We start from the raw sequence: 23,954 nt of genomic DNA on the forward strand, positions 1-23,954 counted from the left end.
AGTTGTATTTCTTTTTAGAAAACTCCTTGGCATAATATGTTCTTTTTTTTAATATAAGCATTCTAAGAACCCACTGTTGGTCAGAACTTTGAAAAGTACTTGATATTTTATTTTTTGTTGTTAATCCTCACCTAAGGATATTTTTTCCATTGATTTTTAGAGAGAGAGAAGGAGGAAGGGGGGGAGATAGAGAGAGAGAAAAACTTCATGTGAGAGAGACACATCTATTGGTTGCCTCCCGCTTGCTCCCCAATTGGGGCCTGGGATCCACCCTGCAACCCAGGTACGTGCCCTTGACTGGCAGTCGAACCCACGACCTTTCATCGCACAAGCTGAGGCTCTAACCACTGAACCACACTGGCCAGGGTGGTTATTAATTAAAAAAAAATTTTTTTTCTTTATTGATTTTTAGAGAGAGGAAGGGAGGGGAGAGAGAGAGAGAGAGAAACATGGATGAGAGAGAACATCGATTGGCCACCTCCTGCATGCCCCCCACTGAAGATTTGGCCCACAACCTGGGCATGTGCCCTGACTGGCGACCTCTTGGTACATGGGTCAACACTCAACCACTGAGCCACACTGATATTTAAACATACTTTGTTGTTGTTAAAGTTGGTGATGTCTCATTTAACCTGGATTGGTTTTTGTGGTTTTATAGATAGAACTTAATGTGGGCTTTAGTTTTCTAAATATATTTATTTTATGGTAGTTCATATTCTAAATTTCAGGGATTGTCAGTATATATAGAAAATTTGGGAGCACTAGTTTGTACATACTGTATTTGCATTCATCTTTTTCTCTAGAAATCTATTTTCTAATTTAGCATTAAATACAATCAACTTTATTTTTTATTTACTAGGACAGTTCGTGTGGCAATGCAAGTTCCTGTTGTAATGACATCGTTGGGTCAGAAAATTTCAACTGTGGCAGTTCAGTCAGTTAATGCAGGTGCACCTTTAATAACCAGCACTAGTCCAACAACAGCAACCTCTCCAAAGGTAGTTATTCAGACAATCCCTACTGTGATGCCAGCCTCTGCTGAAAATGGAGACAAAATCACCATGCAGCCTGCCAAAATTATCACCATCCCAGCTACACAGCTCGCACAGTGTCAACTGCAGACGAAGTCAAATTTGACTGGATCAGGAAGCATTAACATTGTTGGAACCCCCCTGGCTGTGAGAGCACTTACTCCTGTTTCCATAGCCCATGGTGCACCTGTAATGAGACTATCAGTGCCTACCCAGCAGGCATCTGGCCAGACTCCTCCCCGAGTTATCAGTGCGGTCATAAAAGGGCCAGAGGTTAAATCAGAGGCAGTGGCAATAAAGCAGGAACATGATGTGAAAACTTTGCAGCTGGTACAAGAAGAAAAACCGGCAGATGGAAATAAGACAGTGACCCACGTAGTGGTTGTCAGTGCGCCTTCAGCTATTGCCCTTCCTGTAACTATGAAAACTGAAGGACTAGTGACATGTGAGAAATAAAATAGCAGCTCTGCCGTGGACTTGAGACTGTTAGTGACAGTACTAACATAAATATTTGCAAGGGATGTCATCAAGAAAAGTCAAAGGAGACTTTAAAACATTTTTAATGCACATAGGAAAACAATCAAACTTACTGGAAATAAGTTACCTATCCCATGTTTCAGTGGGAAACGAACTACATATTGAGATGCTGACAGAAAACTGCCTCTTACAGTAGGAAACAACTGAACCCATCAATAAGAAAAAGGATTGAAAGGGACCAAGCAACTCACTACAATATCAAGTTACACTAAGACTTGGAACACTACCATTCTGTAAGAGGTTATAGTTTTCAGTGGGGAGGGGTTGGGATGGGTGATCTCATTGTTACATATAGCAATTTTTGATGCATTTTATATGCATACCAGCAATTACTGTGTTCACACAGAACTCACTTAACTGGTGCTATGTGAAGACTGCTAATATAGGTATTTTAGAATGTGAATTGAAGAATGGATCCAAAAGCTTCAGAAGAGGATAGCAAAAAAAGATCTAGTGCGATTTTTTTTTATATCATATAGCTTAAGCTGATTTAAAACAAAGGCCTTAGACTAATTTTTGGTTTTCTTTATTGAAATAAGCTAATGGCTTGTTTGTGTAAAGCTTTTTTTATTAAAAGAAAAATTTTAAAAATCTTGTACCTAGCACAGTATTGTTATAGAATTTACATGTAACATTTTATATGGTAGTTTAAGTCTGTCAGTTTCTTAATTGTGGACAAATTAACAGTTGGCTCTGGCCTTTTGCTGTAACATGCCTGTGTCATTCACTTAGCCCTGTCATCTGTGCAGACATATCAGTTTCAGTTCTCCTGTCACTTGGAAGTTAAGACTCAGCATGAATTTTTGTCAGGTAACTCTTAATACCTGGAGTTTTCTTTCTTCCTTCCTTTCTTTTTTTTTTTTTTTAGTTGAAGTTTAAGAGGGAAAGTACCAGTGTTCAGATTTGAACTATAATAGTTTGTATATTCAACATTTGAAGTATATTCTATTTTGTTGTACTCTTGTTTCAAAGTGTATTCAAGTAGGTTTTCTGAAATATAGAAATTTATCTTGCATTTTGGTCTCTGGTGATATTTATAACAATATTCAAAAGCTAGTATAGAGACATTGTTTTAGTTAAGAATAGAAGTCCTGTTTCTCCTTCCCAACTACTGCGTAAGAAATTCTACTTGTTTTGTTCTTTTTGTATTAATTTTTGGCAAATACCTGCATGTTGCCACTTTTTTTCTAATTACTATCATGAACTATAATGTTCTACTTACCATAATGAATTTACTATTTTAATGTCGGCCACACTTAAAGAATTTATATTTTAAATCAAGACCATTTGTTTTCAATCATACTCTTTGAGGGTTAGGAAGAACAAGTTATACTCTAGCCCTTTTACAAAGGATTACGCGAGTTTCCGAATTTCACACCAACTAGGGCGTGTGACTCCATATCTTAATGCTTTCTACTACAAAGAAAAGTTGTCTATTTTTACATCTTTTAGAAACTTAAATAAACTGATACTTAATATTTTGTGGCCTTTAATTGTGCATTTCATCTGATACTACGTAAGTTGACAAAAGATTTTTATAGCAGCTCCCTTTGTAATCTTTTTTATCTTTTCCAAAAACATACTCAATGGTACTTTTTAATAAAAGCTCAAAGAAAACTCACCTGATTATTATCCCATTTGAGAGTTAATCTCAAATTCTACCTCTTTAAATATTTCCTACACTGTGCTTTGGCAATTAATTGTATTCTTTTTGCATTGCAGTTTCATTTGTTGAGTCATGTCTTCCATAATCCTGTTGTAAGGCAAAGAGGATAGATTCTGGCATACCTGCACCCCTCCCCAAGTGCTGAGCATATTGGATACGGACATTTATTGATTTTGGTAACATTTGCTAAGAATATGTCATGTGGTATGGAGGATAGCTAAAGAAACTTAAATCTGTAGTTAGTAATTCCTTCCCCCTATACTCTATTAATTGGTTCTAATTAGGTGCAGCCAGGCCTGTCAAGCTTCCTCTACCGCTCTTAACATTTTTGTTTATCAGAATACACCTATGGTCTAAATTTGGAAACATGTTGACAGTGTACACTGTTTGGAGTTTCTGGTGATTTTCATTACCAGTTGTATGGCTTTTAATTTCAACCCTTTTGAACTATAAACCATTCTATTTGCCTTTTGTGTCCAGTGTATTGGAGAATCACATAACTGCTTGATTTGTCTACAGTTCTCAGCCTCACCAGGCTTGAGTCATGCTCAGCAGTCTGTTCGCTTATGCCTCAGGTCACCTACTAGCAGAACCCAGCCTTCACCACCCTGCTTACTAAATGACCAGTATACCTCTTTACAGAGAACACGTAGGTCATGAGCTGCAGACTCCCCCCACTTCCTGGAAGCCCAGCTCTAAGACTCTCCTTACTCCAGCATGCAGCCTTTCCCCATCTCTGGAGGGAGGCAAGTGTACGTTCTTCCTGCACTCAGCATCTCCTTCCCTTTCACACCTTGGTTTCCTTGTTCCAACATTTAATACCCATCATTCCATCTTTAACAGAATTCTGGCTTAGAAACAGTTCTTGTTGAAGTCTCCAATAACCCAGTGGTCAAATCAAACAGATGGTTTTTCTTTTTCTTCCTCCACGTGATCTTGTGCCTGAGCCTTCTTAAATTGTCCTGATTTTCCATATCACCCCTCTTGCTGTTTTCCTCCTTCCAGACCAACTCTTAGTTGACTTTGCTTTCCTTTAGCTTTCCCATTTAATGTTAGTACTTCCCAAGATTCTGTCTATGGGGCTCTTTTCTTCAGAGTAGTTGTAAGAATTAAGTGAGTTAGTACGTTAAAGGATTTAGAACCAGGGCCTGGAACGTAGCACTCTATTAAATGTTCACTGTTATGTTTTCATCCCAACATTAGTATTAGGTAATCTCACCCATGCATAGTTTTCACTACCAAATATATTGTTCTAGCCTATTATTTTAAGCCTTAGATGGGTTTATCTAATTGCCAACTGGCTGTTCTCTCCTGAATGTCCAATTGAACTCTCTTCTAAAATCTGTTCTTAGCTCAATAAATGTTGTTGCCAGTAATACATTACTCCTTACTCTCCATGACAACCTCACTCTTATTTGTTGTGCTTTTCCAGGTAATCTCCCATAACAGACTCCCCCATTACTAACATTTTGTCTTCAGCTGAAGATAGTATTTATGGTGGTGGCCCCAGCCATTTTGGTGTTACTCGAATGTTTTCCTGGGTCTCTCCCATGTATGCAGGAGGTATATGTGCTATTAAACTTTTTTCTCCTGTTCATTTTGTTAACAGGGATGTCTCAACCAAGAGCCTAAAAGGACATTATTTCCCCCCTACAGAGCAATAGGCTATACCATTTGGCCTAGGTGTGTAGTAGGTTATACCACTCCAGTTTTTGTAAGTACTCTCTATGATGTTCACGTGATGATGAAATCCGCTGATGCATTTCACAGACTGTGTCCCTATCAAGGGGCAGGTGATTGTATTGGTGGACATTTGAAATGCACATACTACTTTGGCTTTCATTCTCATTCAGATTTGCTTACTCAAGGCTGTTGTGATGGATCATTTCTCTTCAGGTTGGTCTACTTTGGGGGGTAGGTAAACAGTATTTAATGCCTGTACTTACAAGTATTCTAATTAGTGTTCTCAGCAACATGATTACTATTAGTCATACTCAGATACGAACCAAATGGTACAGATATTATTTCTGCTTGTCATTCCTTCCAGGTAGTCCCAAGATTTTAGCTATACAATGTACTAAAAATGTCATTTGTTTCGAAAGTGGCTCCCATGCAGAATACGTGGGTGAACCATTTTGGGAGCTGCAGCCTTGGCACTGAGATGCCATATAAACATGAGCACAGCCAAGATGCCTTCAGTGTGCAGTCACAGATCAGCCTTTGTCCGCTTTAAAAATGAAGATCTGTGTGTAAGTGAATAGTGTGGGCCACCATGTTAACCGTATTAAAAGATCAAATCTATCCCAGATTTTTTTTTTGAACTAAAAATACAAGATTATTTTGGTTTTGTTAATCCTCATCTGAGGATATTTTAGATAGAATGGAAGGGGAGGGACAGAGAAACATTGACATGAGGGAGACACATAGATTGGCCGCCTCCTGCATGACCCCAACGAGGGCTGGGGATTGAACCCGCAACCCAGGTACATGCCTTCGACTAGGAATGGAACCCGAGAGCCTTCCGTCCAAGGGCTGATGCTCTAACCGCTGAGCAAAACCGGCCACAGCAAAAACGCAAGGTATTAAAATACTAGTTTTAAAAGAGCATTTATTAATCTTAAATATATACAACTCATGGGTTAAAATATTTATCAATTTATTACCAACAGGTTATTTTTTTGGATTTTGTTTGGAATGGGCTTCACCTGTTATCTTTACCACATCCCTCCCCCCGCCCAATGAAAGAATTCCAAGTTATCTTTCCTTTTACATTCCTTCTAGATGCTTTGAACCAGTTACCTGGCTATCTCAATGACAACCTTTGAAAAAATCCCACTGACCTTCTTAGCCGCTGCCACATGACAGCTCCTAAATAACCTATTGTAGAAAGCACATTCCAATACAAATAATACATTAGTGGCCTCAAATGTATACCAATAGCATTCTAATGGGAAACTCTAAATGCATAATAGTGATTAAATAATGAAGACCAGAATCTCTTCAAGAAATACAATAATGGGGAACATGGAGGCACAACAAGAATTTTTATGAAGAACTTATCAAGAAGAGAAGCTATTTCCACTTAAATACAAAAAACAAAAGCCTGAGGCCTCCAGGCTAAATAGTTGCTTTGTACACTACTATTTTGTTAGGCTCCAAATAAAAACATCTTAAAGCCTTATAACTTATGTTTTGCATGGCTTTAAATGTTTATAATGCTATAATTTATTAATCGTGCATGAAGATATAAAAAATAAATACTGCCATGCAAATATTGCTGCCATTTAAAACCACAAATAAATAACTTGAAATACTGTCTAGAGAAATTGCTTCTGCATACTTGTCATTATGGAAGACTCACAGTATTGTTACATAACATCACCAACTGAAAGCTTCAAAACAAGCCTAATTGAATGCCCTTAATTGATCTAGATATAATGTTAGGGGCAAGGAAACAATACCAGCCAAAACTGGAGTGTAAACGCCTTTTTTGCTGTAGGTTTTAATGGAAATGGTTTTTGAACTCGTGGGATTCCTTCCCAAGGGCATGCTGGAAACATGGAAAGTGAAATGAGAGAAACTGGGAGTCCTTCCTTCCTCAGGCCACTTAATTCGGATACTTCCTGAAATATTGCTGGTTAAGACGTGATTAAAAAGACCCAGATAAGTATTCATGAAAGTCCATCAGGTTCCTCATTAAAGCTGAAGTCACACACTAGAGACAGGTGGTCTGAAGGGTAATTGAAGGATGGTAGCCGGTTGGGTCCAATCTGTTCTTCAGTGAGCAAATCGAGAGCTGACTGCACACTTAGAGCATGTTTAGAATACCAGATGTAGTCCAGGGTGTGCCGGCTCTCCCCTGAGGTCCGGATCTTCCAGGTAGTGTATGGAGGTTCTGACTGCCCATCAGCACTCAGCAGCTTGTAGGCGCTATTCAGGTTGAGGCTGGAGGAAGCAAAGTGTCTGTAGACCTCCTCTGTTGGCTCTGCATTGAAGTCTCCACAAATAATAAGGGGAATCTTGGCTCCCTGGGTGATGTTCTGCAGGTTCCGGAGAAGGTCACAGCCTTGAGCTGATCGAAACTGCTCCCAGCCAGTGCGTGCTTTTAAGTGGGTGACAGCGATGCAGAACTGTCGACTGGACTCCTTGCACTCCAGGGTCTGTGCAATGGCCACCTGGTTGGTTTTCAGTGCCATGGCCGTCAGCCTAATGTTGGCACTGTGGACTAGCTTGAATCGGTTCTGGAGAAAAAACAAGGCACAGCCGTCTGGTCCATTGTTATGTTCTACATCTAGACAAGGTGACCAGGGCTTGGGGAAAAACGTGCCTTGATAGCCCAGTCTGCTGAGGAGTGGTTGGAAGGTGTCAAAATAGTGGTCCACCTCTTGGAGGCACAATATATCGGGCTGGTAGGCTAGGATTTCTTCTAGGATGAGACACTTCCTTTCTTCCCATTTGAGTGCTTCAACAGGGCATTGTGCAAAGTTGTCTTTGCCTTCTCCAAGAGCTGAAATAAAGAAGTCAGTCGGTTGTCAGCTACTGCAGAACCACGACTTCTAAGTACCTGGGAGTGATCTCAAACCCTCCCAGTGCTTCCTGCCTCGGGTGCTTTGGGTGAGTTTTCACCTAAACTGCATTAACCCACCAAACTAAAAAACCCCTTACCATCCAGATGAAGCAATCAACTGATTCCCTTTCATATTAAAACGATTTCATGGACATAGTGTTTATGTATTTTAAGTTTTAGCTTTAAACAGTTTTCTCTGCAGTTTCAGGGATCTAAACTATGTCAGGTGAGATAATATATTTAACTCTATGTACTAATTTCAACACTGACTATAATAAGCCATATGAATTGATAATAGACACCACTCGGAATGAGTGGGGCCCACTTTAAATGGGCAGCTTTCCCTACTTATGGATGGACATCTGGAAAAAAGAAATGAACCAAAGACTGGAAAATCAGCAAGTATGTCCTTTTCTAGGAGAGAAAAGGGCAAAAAAGCAGCCTTTATTCCTTTTTTCTTAAAGTTTCAACTGCTACAGGAGAGATAATAGTAAGGAATGTTAACTGACACACCTGCTGCTTAATTCAGCAGATCCTGAAAAGGATTACTTTCTGCGGTAACAATTTAATATAATGAGCAGAGAGCTGAAGCAACAGCTCTACCTTAAAGTTACATAGATGCATATGGACGAGAATCTGGCCATGAGAGTACCCAGGGTCAGCAGCGCCCACGCAGCTCCCATCCCCTGCAGAGAGTTGTATATGTGACCCACTCAGGAGAATCAGTCTCCCTCGCAAATGCTATCTTAGTGCTGTGGACTGAAATGTGGAGACAACAGGAATCTCGGGGTCCTTTAGATTCTGATGTGCTGGGAAGTAGACAGATTTTCATTGTACTTGGATGGTCTACAAACATGGAAGGTAAGAAATAAATCTTGAGTTGCTGGGTTTACTAGTGAAAACCAGAAGACTGGCTTTCCTAACTTGCCCTTCTGGCAGCTTATGCTGCCCTCATCATCCCATCTTACACCTCCACCTGCCCACACCTCTTCCCTTCACGTAAGACATTCTGATGTGCAGTGTGCAGAGGTAAAGGCTGTCACGACACAACTGTCCAGGAACAAAAGCATCAGGCATACCTTGGGCAAGGATGTTCCATTGCATGACCCTAATAGGTGGGTGGCTACTGGGGTGATCTGTCCTCAGAGCCACAAAATCCCTCTGGTACCGGGGAGGTCGCCTGTGCAGGACTGCCCTGCATTCCTCAAGGAGCTCTTTAGGATCAATGGGCTCCAGATGTTCCGGGTCAGGTGACTCCAAATACTCTGCGTGCTGGGCGGCAGCGCTGCTGTTCAGTGTCTTGGTGAGAGCGCTGTAGAGCCTGCTCGTACCGTTTCCCATGGAACACGCTACAGGAAAGGAAAGCAAAGCACGGTTACACATTCAGCTCCTCTTCCTGCCTTCCATTTTCACCCAGCTCAACCAGAAGGTCAAGCTTTTACTGTCCACAGAAGTGAAGGCCTTAATGTAGGACAATGCTGCCATTAGCACAGAGGAGGATTAAAGGAGTCTCCAGGTTCTACCTTTCTCCTAGAACAGGCAATTGAAAATACTATGATTAAAATTTGTCTCTGAGAACTAAGATAATTCTTTTTAGGGAAAAGTACCTTCATCTTCATGGCTTCTTCTAACCTATGTGTCTTTATAATTTACAAACCCAGTCTTAGAAAAGCATGGCCAAAAGCCAAATCCCCATTCCTTTTTCTCTATATTTAAGTAAGACCTTGAAGACCAGTTTTGTAAAGAGCAGACGACTGAAGCCCATGTTCATCCTGGAGAAGAGGTTAGGCTCCAGCAGGGGGCTGCTCTAGCATGTCATCTATCAAGACCCTTTGTTAGGAAGAGAAGCGGCTGATTCAACACCCACGTCCCGCTTCTCGGCTGGGAAGTGCAGAGCAGGGCTCGGCTTTCTGTAGAGCTCTGGACCCCACTGAGCAATACAGTCGACAGTCTACTATCAGTTGTCGGATTTCGTAAATCAGAAAAGGGATTGGGGGGGAGAGGGGACAAGACAGTTGCCCCCATTTCCTGGGGCCCTGGCGGGAGAAGGCGAGACATGCAGGAGGCCCACTGTCTTGCACCTTCTCTAGTGCTCCACTTTTTATCCTCATCATAAATGACTGAAGAGAAACAGAGCACAACCTTCAACTCCTTAGCACGAGGGAAGTTGTACCTGTCACTTCACTGGCAAGCAGGTGATCGCTCTTAGAAGTCAACCATATTTCTCTTCATTACGGTGTATATTGGGGGCACGTTTTACTTGGAACTACCTCCAAAATTCTCTGCATGATGAATCTGGTATGGAGGAGTCTGGCCATATCCGTATCTTTACCTTCTTTTGAAAGACACAATTTTCTGCATAAAAATTCACTATTTGGCAGGCTGGTGGACTATATCTGAAACTAGCCGTCAATCAAATTCACCATGGCAGGTCACAAAAGCAAATTCAAAGATTTACCATCAAATTATTTTAAACATCAAGGTCAATAAAGCATGCAAGTATGCTCTCTTACTACTTTTCATCAACTCAAAGTAGTCCCCCCGCCCCCCCAGTTAGAAAACTACATTAAGGCAAAGAAACACATCCTAGTTTTCCCAGCATACATTTAAGTGTACATGCATCAGCAAGCAAGACTTCTTCCACATGCACATGCACAAATGCACGCGCACACCTGTTTCCAAACTGATTTGAATATATTCTTTTTAATCAATCTGCTTGCCTGTCTGAGTACATGAGTCCAAAGGAAGTTGTTTTCTTCTTGGCTGGCAGTACAACTTTGAAAATCTTTCTTCTTTCTACTCTTTTATTTTTTTTTAAGCAGTTAAAAGTCCTACTGGTTTCTCAGGTGTGGTCTCCAGATCAACAGCAGCAGCATCACCTCAACTGTAGGCCAGAGTGTCGCAGGGACCACGGCAAACTCGCAGGGGCACAATGGAGTAATAGTCGACACCTGCCAGGCTCTAGGAACTACTAGCTCAATGCAGCTCAGTGTCAGCAGGATTGCTCTGCATCATTTTGATGACATAGTTTTGGGGTGGTTACTGTGATAAAAAGCAAGTGGGTAAAAATGACTGAAAAAGAGGGTAAGTGTCCAATCAATAGGAGTCCAAGGTTTGAGGAACTGTGAAGCCAGAAAAACTACCCTGAACCACTCTTCCTCCTACAATCTTAGACCCTTCAGGTGAAGAGAACATGGAACAGAACATCTGTCCAGACAGTGAAACATGCCAGAAAGACATGCCCAGAAAGTAAGTCAAACTATCCAATTGCAAAGTGAGTTGAAGGTCATTAAGAAAATGGTAACTCAGAAATGCGGAACTAAAGCACGAGAGAGTGGCAAATAGGTGCTTATTTTAAGCAAAGAAGATCCAACACAAGAATAACAGGAGTTCTTGCAGTGGGAAAAAATAAGGCATGGAAATGAAACAAACTATAATTTTTTAAAAAGTTTAAGAGTGCAAAGTTTCAATCATGCAGGATGAACTAAGTTGTGTAGTACTAATATATAACACGGTGACTAGTCAATAAGACTATTTACTCGAAATCTTGAAGAGTAAAAAGTGATCTTACCACACGCACACACAACTATGTGAGATGACATATATTAAAAAAATGTATCGAGGGCATTTTCAATCAATGCATAAATCTTTTTCTTATCTTTGTTACTCTAAAAAAATAAGAAAAAGAACTTGAACAACAAAGCAAAACTACATATTGAATTAACATACCACATACCTGAGAATATCAACCCAGAATGACCAACACCAACTGCACTGTAAAGAAAGAGAGAAAAGTCCCTTGGGCATCTAGGCAAAAACAGCAAGTAACTTATAAGGAAAATAATATATGGCTCATCCCTATGTGGCCCAAGAATTTTATATCCAGCCAAACAAACAATGACTAGAAGCCCTTCTTGAGGAAACAGCAGGGGTTGGCAAACTCCAGCCAGAGTCGGCTGTGCAGTCCTCGAACTGAGGGTGGTTTTAAAGGTTATTCCACGCACACTACACTGCTGCAGCTCCCCGGAGACGCCACCAGCAAACACTACAATTTCTACGCTCCCGGAGCTTGCGTCGGAGTAGGGGAGGCACAGGGACGAGACGGTAAAAGCGCTGTGGAGAAGAGGTACGCGGAGGGGCCAAGGGAGGCCGCCTGGCGTGGTTGGGGGACTCAGGAAGGGTCAGGAGCCGGTGTGAGTACCCCGCAACAGCAGTGCAGAGCCTGAGTGAGGAGCACGCTTGGCACGGGCACGGGAGTGACTCAAAAGGGCCGGAAGGGGAGGTGGTGAGGGCGGCGCGGGCTAAGCGGAGCCCGGAGGCCGCGGAGGATTCTGGGAGGACCGAGAACGTGATGTTCGTGGAAGATCGCACCGGCCGACGCACTAAGTACACGTCCTGTCAGGAGGCGAGGCGGACACGCGAACCGCTCGAGGCGGCGGGCCGCAGTGGGTTTCTGAATCCCCTAACCCGCGGCCAGCGAGTTCGGCGGAGGGCTGGGACGGGGTCTGAGGGGAGACCTCACGCGGCCTCCTCGGGGGCTGGCCGGGCACCCGGAAGGGCGAGGTCGCCGGCACCCGGCGGGAAGGTCTGGCGGCTTCGGGGGAGACAGCAGTGCGGCAAGTCGGAGTGACTGACGTTCTGGGAGCCGGTGGACAGGCCCTGAGTGAGGGCGCAGGCTGAGCCTGGGGAGGGGGGCGCAAGTCGCCACGATGGCCCGAGGGGGAGAGCAGGGCGAGCCTGGCCCCCCGCAAACGCGTCTCCGCCACCGGGCGGTCATCTCCTGCGTCAGGTGCCACTGGACAGTGCGAGGGGAACGAAGACCGAGAACGGCCGTGGATCTGGTAACGTGGAAACTCCGGTGACTTCAAAAGCGGTTTCTGGGTTTTCGTGGGGCTGCGGGGGTGAGGACACGGGGAAGGAGCCGAGGGCCGCCCCGGGGCAGAACCGGAGTAGGGCGGCCGGGGCAGGAGCGCTCTGGGAAGCTGCTAGGCCGGGGCTGCCGCTGCTGGGCCACGCGGAGGGAAGCCCACGGAGGCCTGGCAGGATGGCACGGGAACACCGACAAACCCTCTCCCCAACAGGCAACCATAGCCTAGACAGGACTGTCAGCCCAGCTGTTTCCGTGCCCCGGATGTGGGCCACGGCACACGGCCCAACAGCCGGGAAGCTTTCGTTCGAGGCCAGGAGTCCAGGTAAGGACAGCGCGGCCCTGCGACTCTGCCTTCCTCCCGCTCGCTCGACCAGGGCAGCAAAGACGCGCAATTATGAACCTAAAGTCGTCCCACGGAGAAAAGCCCAGGCTGCGGCGGCTTCACTGGTCTGCCTATCAAGCAACTGAGTAAGAATGGCAGCCCTGCCCTGGCCGGTTTGGCTCAGCGGTTAGAGCGTCGGTCTGCGGTCCGGAGAGACCCGGGTTCGGTTCCCGCTAAGGCCACGTACTTCGGTTGCAGTTTGTCCCCGGCCCTGGTTGGTCGGGTTGGTCGTGTGGGTGGCAGCCACTCGATGTGTCCCTTTTACGTCAATGTTTCTCTCTCCCACTCTATCTGTACAAAAAATGGAAAAATATCCTCGGGTGAGGATAAAAAAAAAAAAAAAAGAAAAAAGAATGGCAGCCCTAGCCAGTTTGGCCCAGCATCTGGAGCGTTGGCTGTCGGACCAGAGGGTCTCAGGTTCAATTCCCAGTCAAGGACATGTACCTGGGTCGTGGGTTTGACCCCCAGCTCCAGTCCTGGTCATGCCGGAGGCAACCAATCGACGTTTCTCTCTCACATAGATGTTTCTCTCTTCCACTCCCCACTCTCCCTCCCTTTCCATCTGAAAAATCAATGGAAAAATATCAAGTGAAGATTTAAAAAAATAACTTATCTGATATCAACCAGGGGATGCAGGAGTCTCAAGAGGGAATGCAAACTTTCATCAATGAATTAATTACCAGGCCAGGGAATTAATAACAAAGTGAACACTATTATAGTCAATGGGAGCTAAAAAGGAGGGGCATCTGTAATACTTTCAACAATAAAGATAAATTTAAAAAAAAAAGACTTCACATACTATGTTTACACTTTTAACAGAGTCCCAAGACTTCCGCCCACTTAAGAACTTCAATGTTGTAAGGCCATTTACTTAAATTTGAAAACAAAAGAAAGCTGAAGATTTAGGAGGACCTCTCCCCCTTCTCCCATCCTAAGAATGATGCCAGTGACAATACAGCTAATGACTACTGAATGCTTAGTATCTGCACCACTCACAAATCCTGCTGGTTTTGCATGTATTTTCAACTAACCATCATCACAATCCTAGGAGGTAGCTATTCTTACTATGCCCTTGTTAGGATGAGGAAATAGCTTAGTAACAAGTCTCATTGTCTCTCACCTGTTCTTAAAAATAACATTCACTGTTTTCTTATTTCAAGCCACTCTAGTTTTTATGCCTTAATAAGGGTTGCTATTTAGGGATTCAAAAAGATTGTCAAAGGTTCAGAATAGCTCAACACTGGAAGCCAATTTCCTGAAGTGAGACAGCACAAATAACTCATCAGCTGGTAATTAACATTCTGGAAAGTACAAAATCTTGATAAAAACCTCTGCTGGTATCTGGCATTCCTACTGGCTTCTAGGCCCAATTTATGTGTTTGAATATGGGTATTTTCTGTTAGACCCCATATTGTATTTGGTGTCTGCCCCCCAATTTTTTTTCTTGAGCCACTTCAGGAGAAAAAGTACCAGCCATCATTCTCTGTGATACACCTTACCTAATTTATATAGGCAACAGGCAGATCAAACTAGCTTTTTTTTTTTTCCTTTATTGATTTTAGAGGGGGAGGGAGAGGGAGAGATGGAAACATTGATAAGAGAGACCAGCAACACTGATCTGCCGCTTCCTGCACGCCCCCTTCCCCCACTAGGGATCGGGCCCACAATCTGGGTTTGTGTCCTGACCAGGAATCAAACCAGCAACCTCTTGGTGCGTGGGTCGACACTCAACCACTGAGCCACAGCAGCCAGGCAATTTCTTATGCCTAGCTGATCATTCAGCAACACCACTCCCACCCCTTGCCACTGCCCAATTCTATAAGCATATTTCCTGGACATTAAGCACTGGATGCCTTTGCTCTGTGCACTATTATCGCATTGCTATTTTACTTTATAGGACTCAATAACTCTTCTTGCTTTTATAACAGCTTTAAAGATTTGCCAGAGTATTCAGGTTACTCAGAATACACGTTACTCTTCATACTGCCAACCACTACAGCTGGAGCAAAAGCAGACCACAACTGGAGCTCCCAGACTGGCCGAGTTTGGAATCGATCCGAGTTGGATGATTAGAATGCCAGGAGAAAGAACCCTATCGGCTGGGACCCACACAGCCCGGGTCTCCACGCCGGGTGTCCTGACAGCACCCATAAATCAGCGGAGGGCCGTCTCTCCACACAAGGCTTCTCTAGTCACCAGCAATTGCTGACTTGGACCTGCCCAAACCACCGTCAGGGACTATTTTCTCACCGTGCAGTTGGAGATTAGCCTCTTGAAACGGGCGCTTGGAAAAACCGCGAATTGAAACCCCCAAACTCAACAGAAGCCAAGGTTGTCTAGGCACATACCTGCACGCTGCGGAGTCGACCAACCTCGGGCCCAAGGAAACCTTGACCGGTAAAGTACACAGAAGTAAACGGCAGACGTCACAGGAAAGCGCCCCCGAAAGAGCAGTCCTGTGCTGCCACCTGATGGCCACGTGCGGAACCACCGCGGCAAGTGAGGCTAGCGAATCCAGCTGCTCATTTATGACAGGCGCTTCAGAGTGAGTTCCTGAATAAATGGCCATCTTCAAGCCCAGTGAGTGAAAATATTCATAAGATAACCACGGACATAAAACAGCCTGATCTTTAGTCAAAACTCACTGCAGAAATCAATAAAGATCCCCCCCCCCCCCCCCCCAGCTATAAGGATCAAGCCCTCGTCTCCCCGCGTACACCTGGCCTGCTTCTCTTAAGTTGGTTTTGACATTTGAACTACAATTCCTGTCCTTGACTCATTAGACTGTAAGTCCATAAGGACAGGGACTGTGTCTACCTTGTTTACCCAGCCCAGGGCTTTATTCTATGACCAAGTGTGAAGCTGTAGTATGTTAATTCCCGGAACCTAGAGACTGGATTCTAAGTGCCAATTTAGGAAGATACTCTTTTCTGGTAAAGGTCAGATATTTTACTTGGTAGCCAGTCTTCAGATGTCTGTTGCTGAGCATGGTCACAGGAGGCTTGCCTGGATCTTAGCAATGGAACATTTAGCAGGTGAAAGTCCGACAGCTAAAGCTTCAGCTTCTCAGTAAGGTCAGGTTCCAGTTCTAGAGCAAAGCATTCAACACATGACTCAGGTCAGGCTGTCTGGTTTCAATTCTGGCTCCTCCCTTTTACTAACAGCATTCCCTGTGCCTTAGTTTCTTCATCCGGGCATCAGTGCAGCCTACTTCACTGGGTTGCTGTGAGGATTCAGTTAAACTAGTTATACCCAGCACATCCTCGGTGGTCAGCTGAATGTTAGCTATTCTATTCCACTCAGTGAAGCTCACTTTTTGGTTTCAGGAGAAGGCTGTTACTATCTGACAGCTTAGCATGTGCCATACTGCTTCCAGGTATTTTCATTCCTCTTCCCAACACCCTGACAAAATCAGTCCTGCATTCGCCGTTCCATAGGCATGGCTACTGAGGTCCAGAGATTGTCCAGTTTCCTCCGTGTTGCATAACTAGTGAAGGGCCCGGCGCTGGAGAAGGCTACCTGCACCTTGGACCGCTGACCAACGTCTCTGCCGGTCCCGAGTCAGGACAACCGCGGTGGAGCCTGGCCAGGGGCACACTCAGGAATAAACAGGTCGAATTCCACCCCTCCTGCTGACGTCACTGCCATCACAGCACACCCACCGGCACAGCACACAGTGTACAAAGCAGTATAATGCCCCGTGTGGCACTGCTGGACATATCAAGTGAAGGTCACGACTCTCAACCTACTGTGTCTAAAAATACAAGCACCTAGCCACAGCGACAATCCCAACGACCTTTCTTTGCTAGGCAGCAGCCACAGACTAGAGGGACAAAGTGGTTTCCAGACGAGGCTGAGCTGTACCCTTAACCATGCCAGATTCATCTAGAAAATACCACTAAGGAAGAAGAAATGCCTCCACCACAAAAGCCTAGGTTAGAACGTTTAGCTGGTGCTCGGTCATTCTTGGTTGTTCGCTGGCTGCCCAATCATCAGCACAAGCTGGGCTTTTCTCCCATAAGCTCTGCAGTGACATGGGAAAAGGCGGAAACCAAAGGAAGCTGGTGGAACACAAGCTCTCCACTCGGTCCTTAGGTCTGTGTTAGGACGTGATGCCCACCCCTAACATTCCGGGGAGACTCAAGGAAACGGTCCATTTTTACAGGTGTGAATGGAAATAGGAAAAAGGAATATTTGGCTAATAGTACAGCGTTCTTCCCTCTAGATCAGGGGTCTACAAACTACAGCCCATGAGCCACATGTGGCCAGTGCCCGCCCGTGGTTTCTGCTGCCTGTGGGCTTTCACACTTTAAAGAGTTGAAAAACAATCTTAAGAGCAGTGCTATCTCATGATGTGAAAGCTCTACGAAGTTCACATCTCCGTGTCCGTGAATAGAGCGGATGTGCACCTGCGGCGGCTTCCCCACTGCAGTAGCGGAGCTGAGTGGTGGCAGGAGCGAGCCCAGACAGCCACGACCTACAGTCCCGAAGTACCTCCTAGCTCCCGAAGGTAAATGAAATGGGGTTCTTCCGAAGGAAGCTTCAAGAAACTCCAAGCTGAGTCAACAGAGACAAGGGGTGGGAGAAGCTGAGGGGCAATTGTTAGGACAATTCATTCAAGAAAGACATCTGAATCAGCTGGACAGAGCGGGCAGGGGTGGCTGGCTGCTGGAGAGCCAGAGAGTGCTTCCTTCCAGACGGGGCGGCCACGGAAGGACCCCGGGGATGGGAAGCAGACAAGGAGCTAACTCTGGCTATCAAGGATATTTCTGAAAGGGGAGTGAAGAGTTATACAAAACAGGCACACAGATCTCTAGCTATTTAAATTAATACAGGAGAATATTATGGACACAAAACAAGAACTGGCTTCTATGGAAAAAGGAGCAGAGAACCAGAAAAATGTCTGAAATAGAAATGTTCAGAAAATCTCACATAACAAAGAAGAGAGAAAGACAGTTCAAAATAAAACAAAACAAGAGGAGAAACAAAGGACAGATCCATATGGCCAGCAATCTGTCTGACGGAGTTTAAGAACACAAGGACAGGACACAATAAATATAGTGGATAAAATAATCCAAGGAATAACCGAAATTTTTCTTGTGCTAAAGAATGGCATGTCTTTAGATTGAATGGGCTTACCGATGCTGAGACATTGATCCTGATGGAACTTTTGAACACCAAGAATAAGAAAATTGCTATAAGCTTCTAGAGCAGAGGTGGGGAACCTTTTTTCTGCCAAGGGCCATACAAAATTATCAACTTAAAAATTAGCCTGCTATATTTGGTCTGGCTAATTCAGTGAGGCGTGTGATGTTAACTGGTATTGATTTCTAGGGCCTTATAAGGCCTGTGGGCCAGACTGTTCCCCACCCCTGTTCTAGAGGTAATCAACTCATACTCACAAAGACATTTTAAAGTTAGGAGGGAAAAGGTTTTTAGTAATGGACATTGTGTTGCTTTTGTAATTTATTTTATTTTATTTATTTAGGTCCTGGCCAGGCAACTCAGTTGGTTAGAGTGTCATCCTGATACACCAAGGTTGTGGGTTCAATCCCTGGTCAAGGAACATACAAGAATCAACCAATAAATGCATAAATAAGTAGAACAACAAATCAATGTTTCTCACTCTCTCCCCCTTCCTCTCTCTCTAAAGTCAATAAATAAAAATTCGCCCTGGCCGGTTTCGCTCAGTGGTTAGAGCATCAGCCCATGGACCAGAGAGTCCTGGGTTCGGTTACCGTAAGGGCATGTACCTCAGTTGCAGTTTGTCCCCGGCCCCAGTTGGGGTTGTGTGGGTGGCAACCACTTGATATGTCTCTCTCACATTGATATTTCTCTCTCTCTCTCTCTTCCTACCTCTCTCCCTCCCGCTCTATCTGAATAAATGCAAAAAACAAAGACAAAAAAACAAATCTGTCCTCGGGTGAGGATAGAAAAAATAAATAAATAAAATCAGTAAATCAAAATTTTAAATAATTAAGAACCATGATAGAAATTAATTCTAAACTACATTTCAGCCAAATCTATAAACGCTGACCTAGAATTTGAAAGATGGCCACTTCCTTCAGCAATTCCCCCATGATGGCTAACAGCCATGAAAGCAAAACATTAAAAATAGATAGAAAACTAGTATATCCGAGTTAGAGGGAAGGCAGGAAAAGGGAAGGAAGAGGTGGGAGGGGATGCGGCCAGCCTCAGGCAGGTACTTCCCAGACCTACCGTTTTGGTGGCCTGCAATTTCTAAGCACTCCCTCTCATGGGCTTCTCGTGAAAATACGAAACTTTATCAGTAAGAAACTTCTAGCAAGTAGCGCAAGTGTCCTCCCTGACTGTCCACCTGGGCTGTCTAAGTGGCTGTCCACCGGGCTATACGTCAGAAGCTCAGGCCCACTCGCAGATGTGAAAACTCAGAAGAGCTGAGTGGGGCCCGCCCAGTTTTTGATAGTGGAAGAAGAAAGGACTCACAGTCAAATCCAGGGGTAATGAGTTTCTTTAGCTCTTTCCCCTGGGCTCTCCCGTCCACACCCCTGTCAATCGATGCATTCAGGTGCCAGGGGTGTTTCCGTGTGGTCTCGCTTTGAGACAGCCAGCTAAGATTTCAACTGAGCTCTTCTTATTCCTGCCTGTAGGAGGCTTATTTCCCCGATGCTAATGGTGTTAACCCTTCCCCAGAATCCTCTCCCAGAGTCCTCATCCCGTCCAGGAACAAGTACCTTTGGAAAGGAGCAGCGGGGCTTACATCACTGCTCCCACATCCGCCACCTTCTTCCACAAAGGGTGAGTTCTCCTCCTCCTCTCATCTATTGAAAGCAAAGTCCCGCCCTCCAATCCAGCCCTACTGATTTCTTTCTTCTCAATTCCTGCTGCACTTAGTCATGAGACACCATGTACTGTTTGGCCATTTAAGTGCACTGTGTTCAATACTTGTGGATCAACTGATTATCAACACATCTTACTTTCTTCTAGGTAAAGCCCGGTGGATTTGTGAATGTTCATACGCGTGTGTGTTGAATGTGATTCTGGAACTAATGGTTATTAACTCAAAAGCCCCAACAGTTTGCTGTATTTGAACTCTCACCACTGAAGGCTACAGGAGAAGGTGCCTTGGTTCTCCAACGGGAAGGCAGTTTATTTCTGCAGAAGCTTGATAATTACAAGCTTCCCCTCCTAAGCAGTTTATTACTCACAGTTAAGGAACATACTAAACAAACCTGTCTGCTCCAATGAGCTGGTATTTACTTTTGAAATTGTACTAAGAAAAAGCAACCTATTTCCGTGGTGGAAAACTGATTCAGCCGGTGCTCCATCATCTGAGGAGGAGGGACCAGGAGGACAGCACTTATAAACCCACAGATGACTCCAGACTGCATTTCATGTGGGACAGGAACTGTGGCAACTGCTGCTGCTTTATGAGACCTGCTGTCCTTTTGTAAGAAAAGGTAGCAAACACTGAGATCATCTCCAAGATCTCTTTTAAATTCTAACAGCCTAACATTTGATGAGTCCAAAGGGACTGGACTCACCTTTCCAGTGGCCTGAGTGCCAAGGGGCACACAAGTCAGGAAGGGACTGATTATGGAATGGGGCCAAGTGTTGGAACTTCTTCCTCATGCCTCCTACCCCCAAGCCCCTCTGGAGGGAAAAAGAGCTTTTAGTGCCTCAAAGTCTTCTTTTCCCATGTCTAAACTTTGGGACATGTAAGAATTACATGGAGTTTTTTTTAAACCTCACCGGAGGATATTTTTCCATTTATCTTCAGATAGAGTGGGAGGGAGAGAGACAAGAGAGAAATATCAATGTGAGAGAGACACATCAACTGGCTGCCTCCCGCATGACCCCAACTAGAGCCGGGGACCGAACCACAACTGAGTTATGTGCCGGTGACCGGAATCAAACCCGAGACTCCTTGGTCACGGGCAGACGCTCCAACCACTGAGCCAACTGGCCAGGGCAACATGGAGTTTTATTATGGTTGTTTCACCCCCCTCCTCCCTAGCTCCTGGCTTTTCCCAAACAAAATGTTTCCATCTCTTTCAATCCTAACCATGCTTCAAGGACCAGCTCAAACGCAACACACATTTTTTTGGGGGGGGAGAGTGTGAACGCAGTCACCCACTACCACAAATGATGCAGTACAGTTTCTCACATGTGGGGAAATCAAAGGGGTCAGCACACCCAGAGTGCAATGGGTGAGCCTCACCCTGGGAAAAACACTTTTCTGATCATGGTGTCTCCCCTGCCAGGTTAGGCTGCAACATGCAACACCCTTCTTGAGCCTTAAATGATGGCCTTGCTGAAAGGGACTTTCTTATCTGCACACCTTTGGGACATTTGTAAACTTGTATCTTAGAACAAAACCTGTTTAATCTCATTAGTCATTTCTTCTTTTTTTTCTCCCTCACCCGAGGACATTTTTTTTGCATTTATCTTCAGATAGAGCAGGAAGGATAGAAAGAGGAAGAGAGAGAAATATCGATATGAGAGAGACATATCAAGTGGTTGCCACCCACACAACCCCAACTGGGGCCGGGGACAAACTGCAACCAAGGTATGTGCCCTTAATGGGAACTGAACCTGGGATCTCTGGACCGCAGGCTGATGCTCTAACTGCTGACCCAAACGGACCAGGGCATAGTCATTTCTTTTCACAAATCTCACCTTACTCCCAGTAAGGGCAGTGAAACCCCTAGAGACAGACTAAGGCTCATATTCTTTGATCTCGTATCATAAAGCACCTTTAGACCCTGGCCGGTTTGGGTCAGCATCAGCCTGCAGACTGAAGAGTCGTGGATTTGATTCCTGGTCAAGGGCACCTACCTGGGATGCAGGTTCAATCCCCGGCCCTGGTTGGGGTCCTGCAGGAGGCAACCAGTCAATGTCTCTCTCTCAGAAGTTTCTCTCACTCCTCCTACTCTAACATCAATGGAAAAGTATCCTCAGGTGAGGATTAACTGAAAAAAAGTTCTTAAATGCTTTTCTGTGCCAAAAGCCTAACATTCCAAATGTTCTACCTGACCTGACCATATCCCCCCCCCCCACCCCCCCGCAGTTGCAGCTAAACGCACAGTTATGTGTATCCAGATTATACAAGTTATCTGTTTCCAAGGTGGACCTACTGACTAACTCTCCCCTGAGGGCTGAGGAAATTTAAGATATGATCTCACATACGAGACAGGTTTTCTTTTCCTCCTCCCACCCCAAACCTAACAATTTACCTCTTGAAAATTTCTAGCAAGGAAAAATACTAACTTATATGGTGGTACCCATTTTAACAGTTATTTCACGGTGTGCCAAATTCCCACAGAACTGGGAAAAATCTGGATGACTGTCAAGTTTATCCTTTCTAAAGAACAATCTAGAGTTTAGTTTCAGTCACCAGTTTAACATCTTAATTTTTAAAAGTATGCCTCAGCCTGTTAATTACACTGCTCATATTATTTTACATATTAGTATACTCGTAGTTAGCTTTGTAATAAATTTGTGTCTCTAGTAATTTTAGTTCTTCAAGAGTGACAAATAAACATATGCCTCAGCATAAAAATGCCAATCATCTGAATCGAGTTGCAAGTCTTGGCTTCAATCACATTTTGTATTATCACTTTCATCAATTAAAGAAAACCACATTGAACAGATTCTTTCGGTTTGTCCTCCTTCAATTATTCCAAAACCTTTGGAGCCAAATGTAGATTAATGTAGGATGGTCACATAAATGTCTCAAACAGCAACAGCCTAACTCGGGCACAATCAAAATACCCTTTCTAGTGTGATGAAGTAATTGCCAGTTTGAAAGAAATACTTATTTTAAAAGTATGATTAACTTGTATGTAATTTGTGTTCTCAGGCAGAAACCGAGGTGGCAAAAAAGGGAAAAGTCCCAGGTATGTGATGTATACAACTGGCTCTTGGAGAAAGAAGGCATCACCTTTACAACATCTTAACCCAGGTATATAGGACACAGAAGTACATAAGTAGTAGGAGTGGAAGGCTTCAAAAAAATCCAAAAAAAAAAGGTAAAAATGAGTCATTGTGCGTCACAATACCGTTAACATACTTAAAAAGAAATCAACAAAAAAAAACAGAACATCAAGGCCATGCAAGCCACATGGTCAAGTAAGTGTAACTTTCAATGATTTTTTTTTTTTTTTGCATAAAAACTTCCATAATTCGAGCAATAAGAAGTAAAACCAACACAAATCATTTTCGGCCTCAGAAGGGGGAAAACTAAATTAAATATAGGTCCAGGTGCGAAATGTCGGAGGCACCGCACCTAAGGCTCAACCACAAGGAGCCTGGACAAGGCTCGGGAAGCAGCCCCAGGCAAGGAGAGGCCAGGGAGGGGCGGGCGGAGGGGACCTTCCCGGCGGCCCCCGGCCCCCGCCGCCCATTCATTCGGCGCACGAGGACGGCCGCACGAGCCGCCCACCTCCCGGAGCCGCCGCGCACTTACCTGTTCGCGGAAGCGGCGTCGCCACGCCCGAAGCGGCCGCCGGGAGCTGGGGGAACGCGGGGTGCCGGGCGGCCGCCGGCGGGGACGACAGGCAGCGCGGGCCGGGGCCGGGGGCCCGGCGGCGCAGGCGGGGCGCGTCCCTCTGCTGCAGGGCGGAGCGGAGCAACCGCGGGCTCAGATACATGCCGGGCGCCCCTGCCACGACCGCCGCGGCCCCTCGCGCGCCCGGGGAGCGAAGCACGGCCGAGGCCGAGGCCGAGGCGGGCGGGCGGCGCAGACTCTCGGGGTCGTCCGAGCGGAGGCTGCGGGTTGCTGGTCGCCCAGCTCGGAGCCTGGGAAGAGTCGGAGGAGAGCTGGAGGGCGGCAGCTGCGCGGCGCGGCGGAGGCACCGTCAGCTGCACCCTGCGAGAGCTGCAGGGTAACCGGTGAGCCGGCGCTGACTCAGCGGGCGCTA

General features: G+C 45.1%; 2 protein-coding genes and 1 non-coding gene across 18 annotated transcripts in view; 1 reads left to right on the top strand and 2 right to left on the bottom strand.

Moving 5' to 3' along the window:
* Positions 1-5,167, top strand: part of ELF2 (E74 like ETS transcription factor 2) — a 94,200-nt gene extending 89,033 nt beyond the window's left edge. For 5 of the 13 annotated variants that reach the window (XM_036241141.1, XM_036241140.1, XM_036241139.1 and 2 more), the window contains one exon: positions 860-1,807. In XM_036241141.1, coding sequence (XP_036097034.1) covers positions 860-1,487 — 628 coding nt within the window. In that variant the 3' untranslated portion in view covers positions 1,488-1,807. Of the gene's footprint in view, positions 1-859; positions 1,808-2,300; positions 2,379-4,843 lie in introns of those variants that run through there. The other 8 variants (XM_036241132.1, XM_036241131.1, XM_036241130.1 and 5 more) reach the window with 4 other exon arrangements.
* A 1,089-nt stretch (positions 5,168-6,256) lies between these two features.
* On the bottom strand, positions 6,257-23,684 carry NOCT (nocturnin). 4 transcript variants are annotated; one of them, XM_036241145.1, is made up of 4 exons: positions 23,501-23,545; positions 11,538-11,575; positions 8,881-9,150; positions 6,257-7,741 (listed from the first exon to the last, which is right to left on the bottom strand). In XM_036241145.1, exons 3-4 carry the CDS (start codon positions 9,140-9,142, stop codon positions 6,906-6,908), a joined length of 1,098 nt encoding a protein of 365 aa, XP_036097038.1. In that variant the 5' UTR covers positions 9,143-9,150; positions 11,538-11,575; positions 23,501-23,545; the 3' UTR covers positions 6,257-6,905. The 4 variants fall into 4 exon arrangements, with proteins under 4 accessions (XP_036097038.1, XP_036097039.1, XP_036097037.1 ...); XM_036241146.1 differs by lacking the exon at positions 11,538-11,575 and having other exon boundaries at positions 23,501-23,684; XM_036241144.1 differs by lacking the exons at positions 11,538-11,575; positions 23,501-23,545 and adding an exon at positions 15,402-15,468.
* Positions 21,141-21,304, bottom strand: LOC118616716. The gene has a single exon (XR_004956690.1). It is a non-coding gene; the product is annotated as a U1 spliceosomal RNA (small nuclear RNA).
* Positions 23,685-23,954: the final 270 nt, after the last annotated feature.

This window comes from Molossus molossus, unplaced genomic scaffold (genome assembly GCF_014108415.1).
Source record: "Molossus molossus isolate mMolMol1 unplaced genomic scaffold, mMolMol1.p scaffold_m16_p_4, whole genome shotgun sequence".
Taxonomy (NCBI): Eukaryota; Metazoa; Chordata; class Mammalia; order Chiroptera; family Molossidae; genus Molossus; species Molossus molossus.

Bases quoted from the DNA above. Each gene is read 5' to 3' on its own strand.
- NOCT (XM_036241146.1), bottom strand. From the start codon at position 23,684: ATGTATCTGAGCCCGCGGTTGCTCCGCTCCGCCCTGCAGCAGAGGGAC. The intron at 9,151-23,500 runs GTAAGTGCGCGG...CCTTTCCTGTAG, and splicing joins GACGCCGCTTCCGCGAACAG to CGTGTTCCATGGGAAACGGT. The intron at 7,742-8,880 runs GTATGCCTGATG...TCTTTATTTCAG, and splicing joins ATGGAACATCCTTGCCCAAG to CTCTTGGAGAAGGCAAAGAC.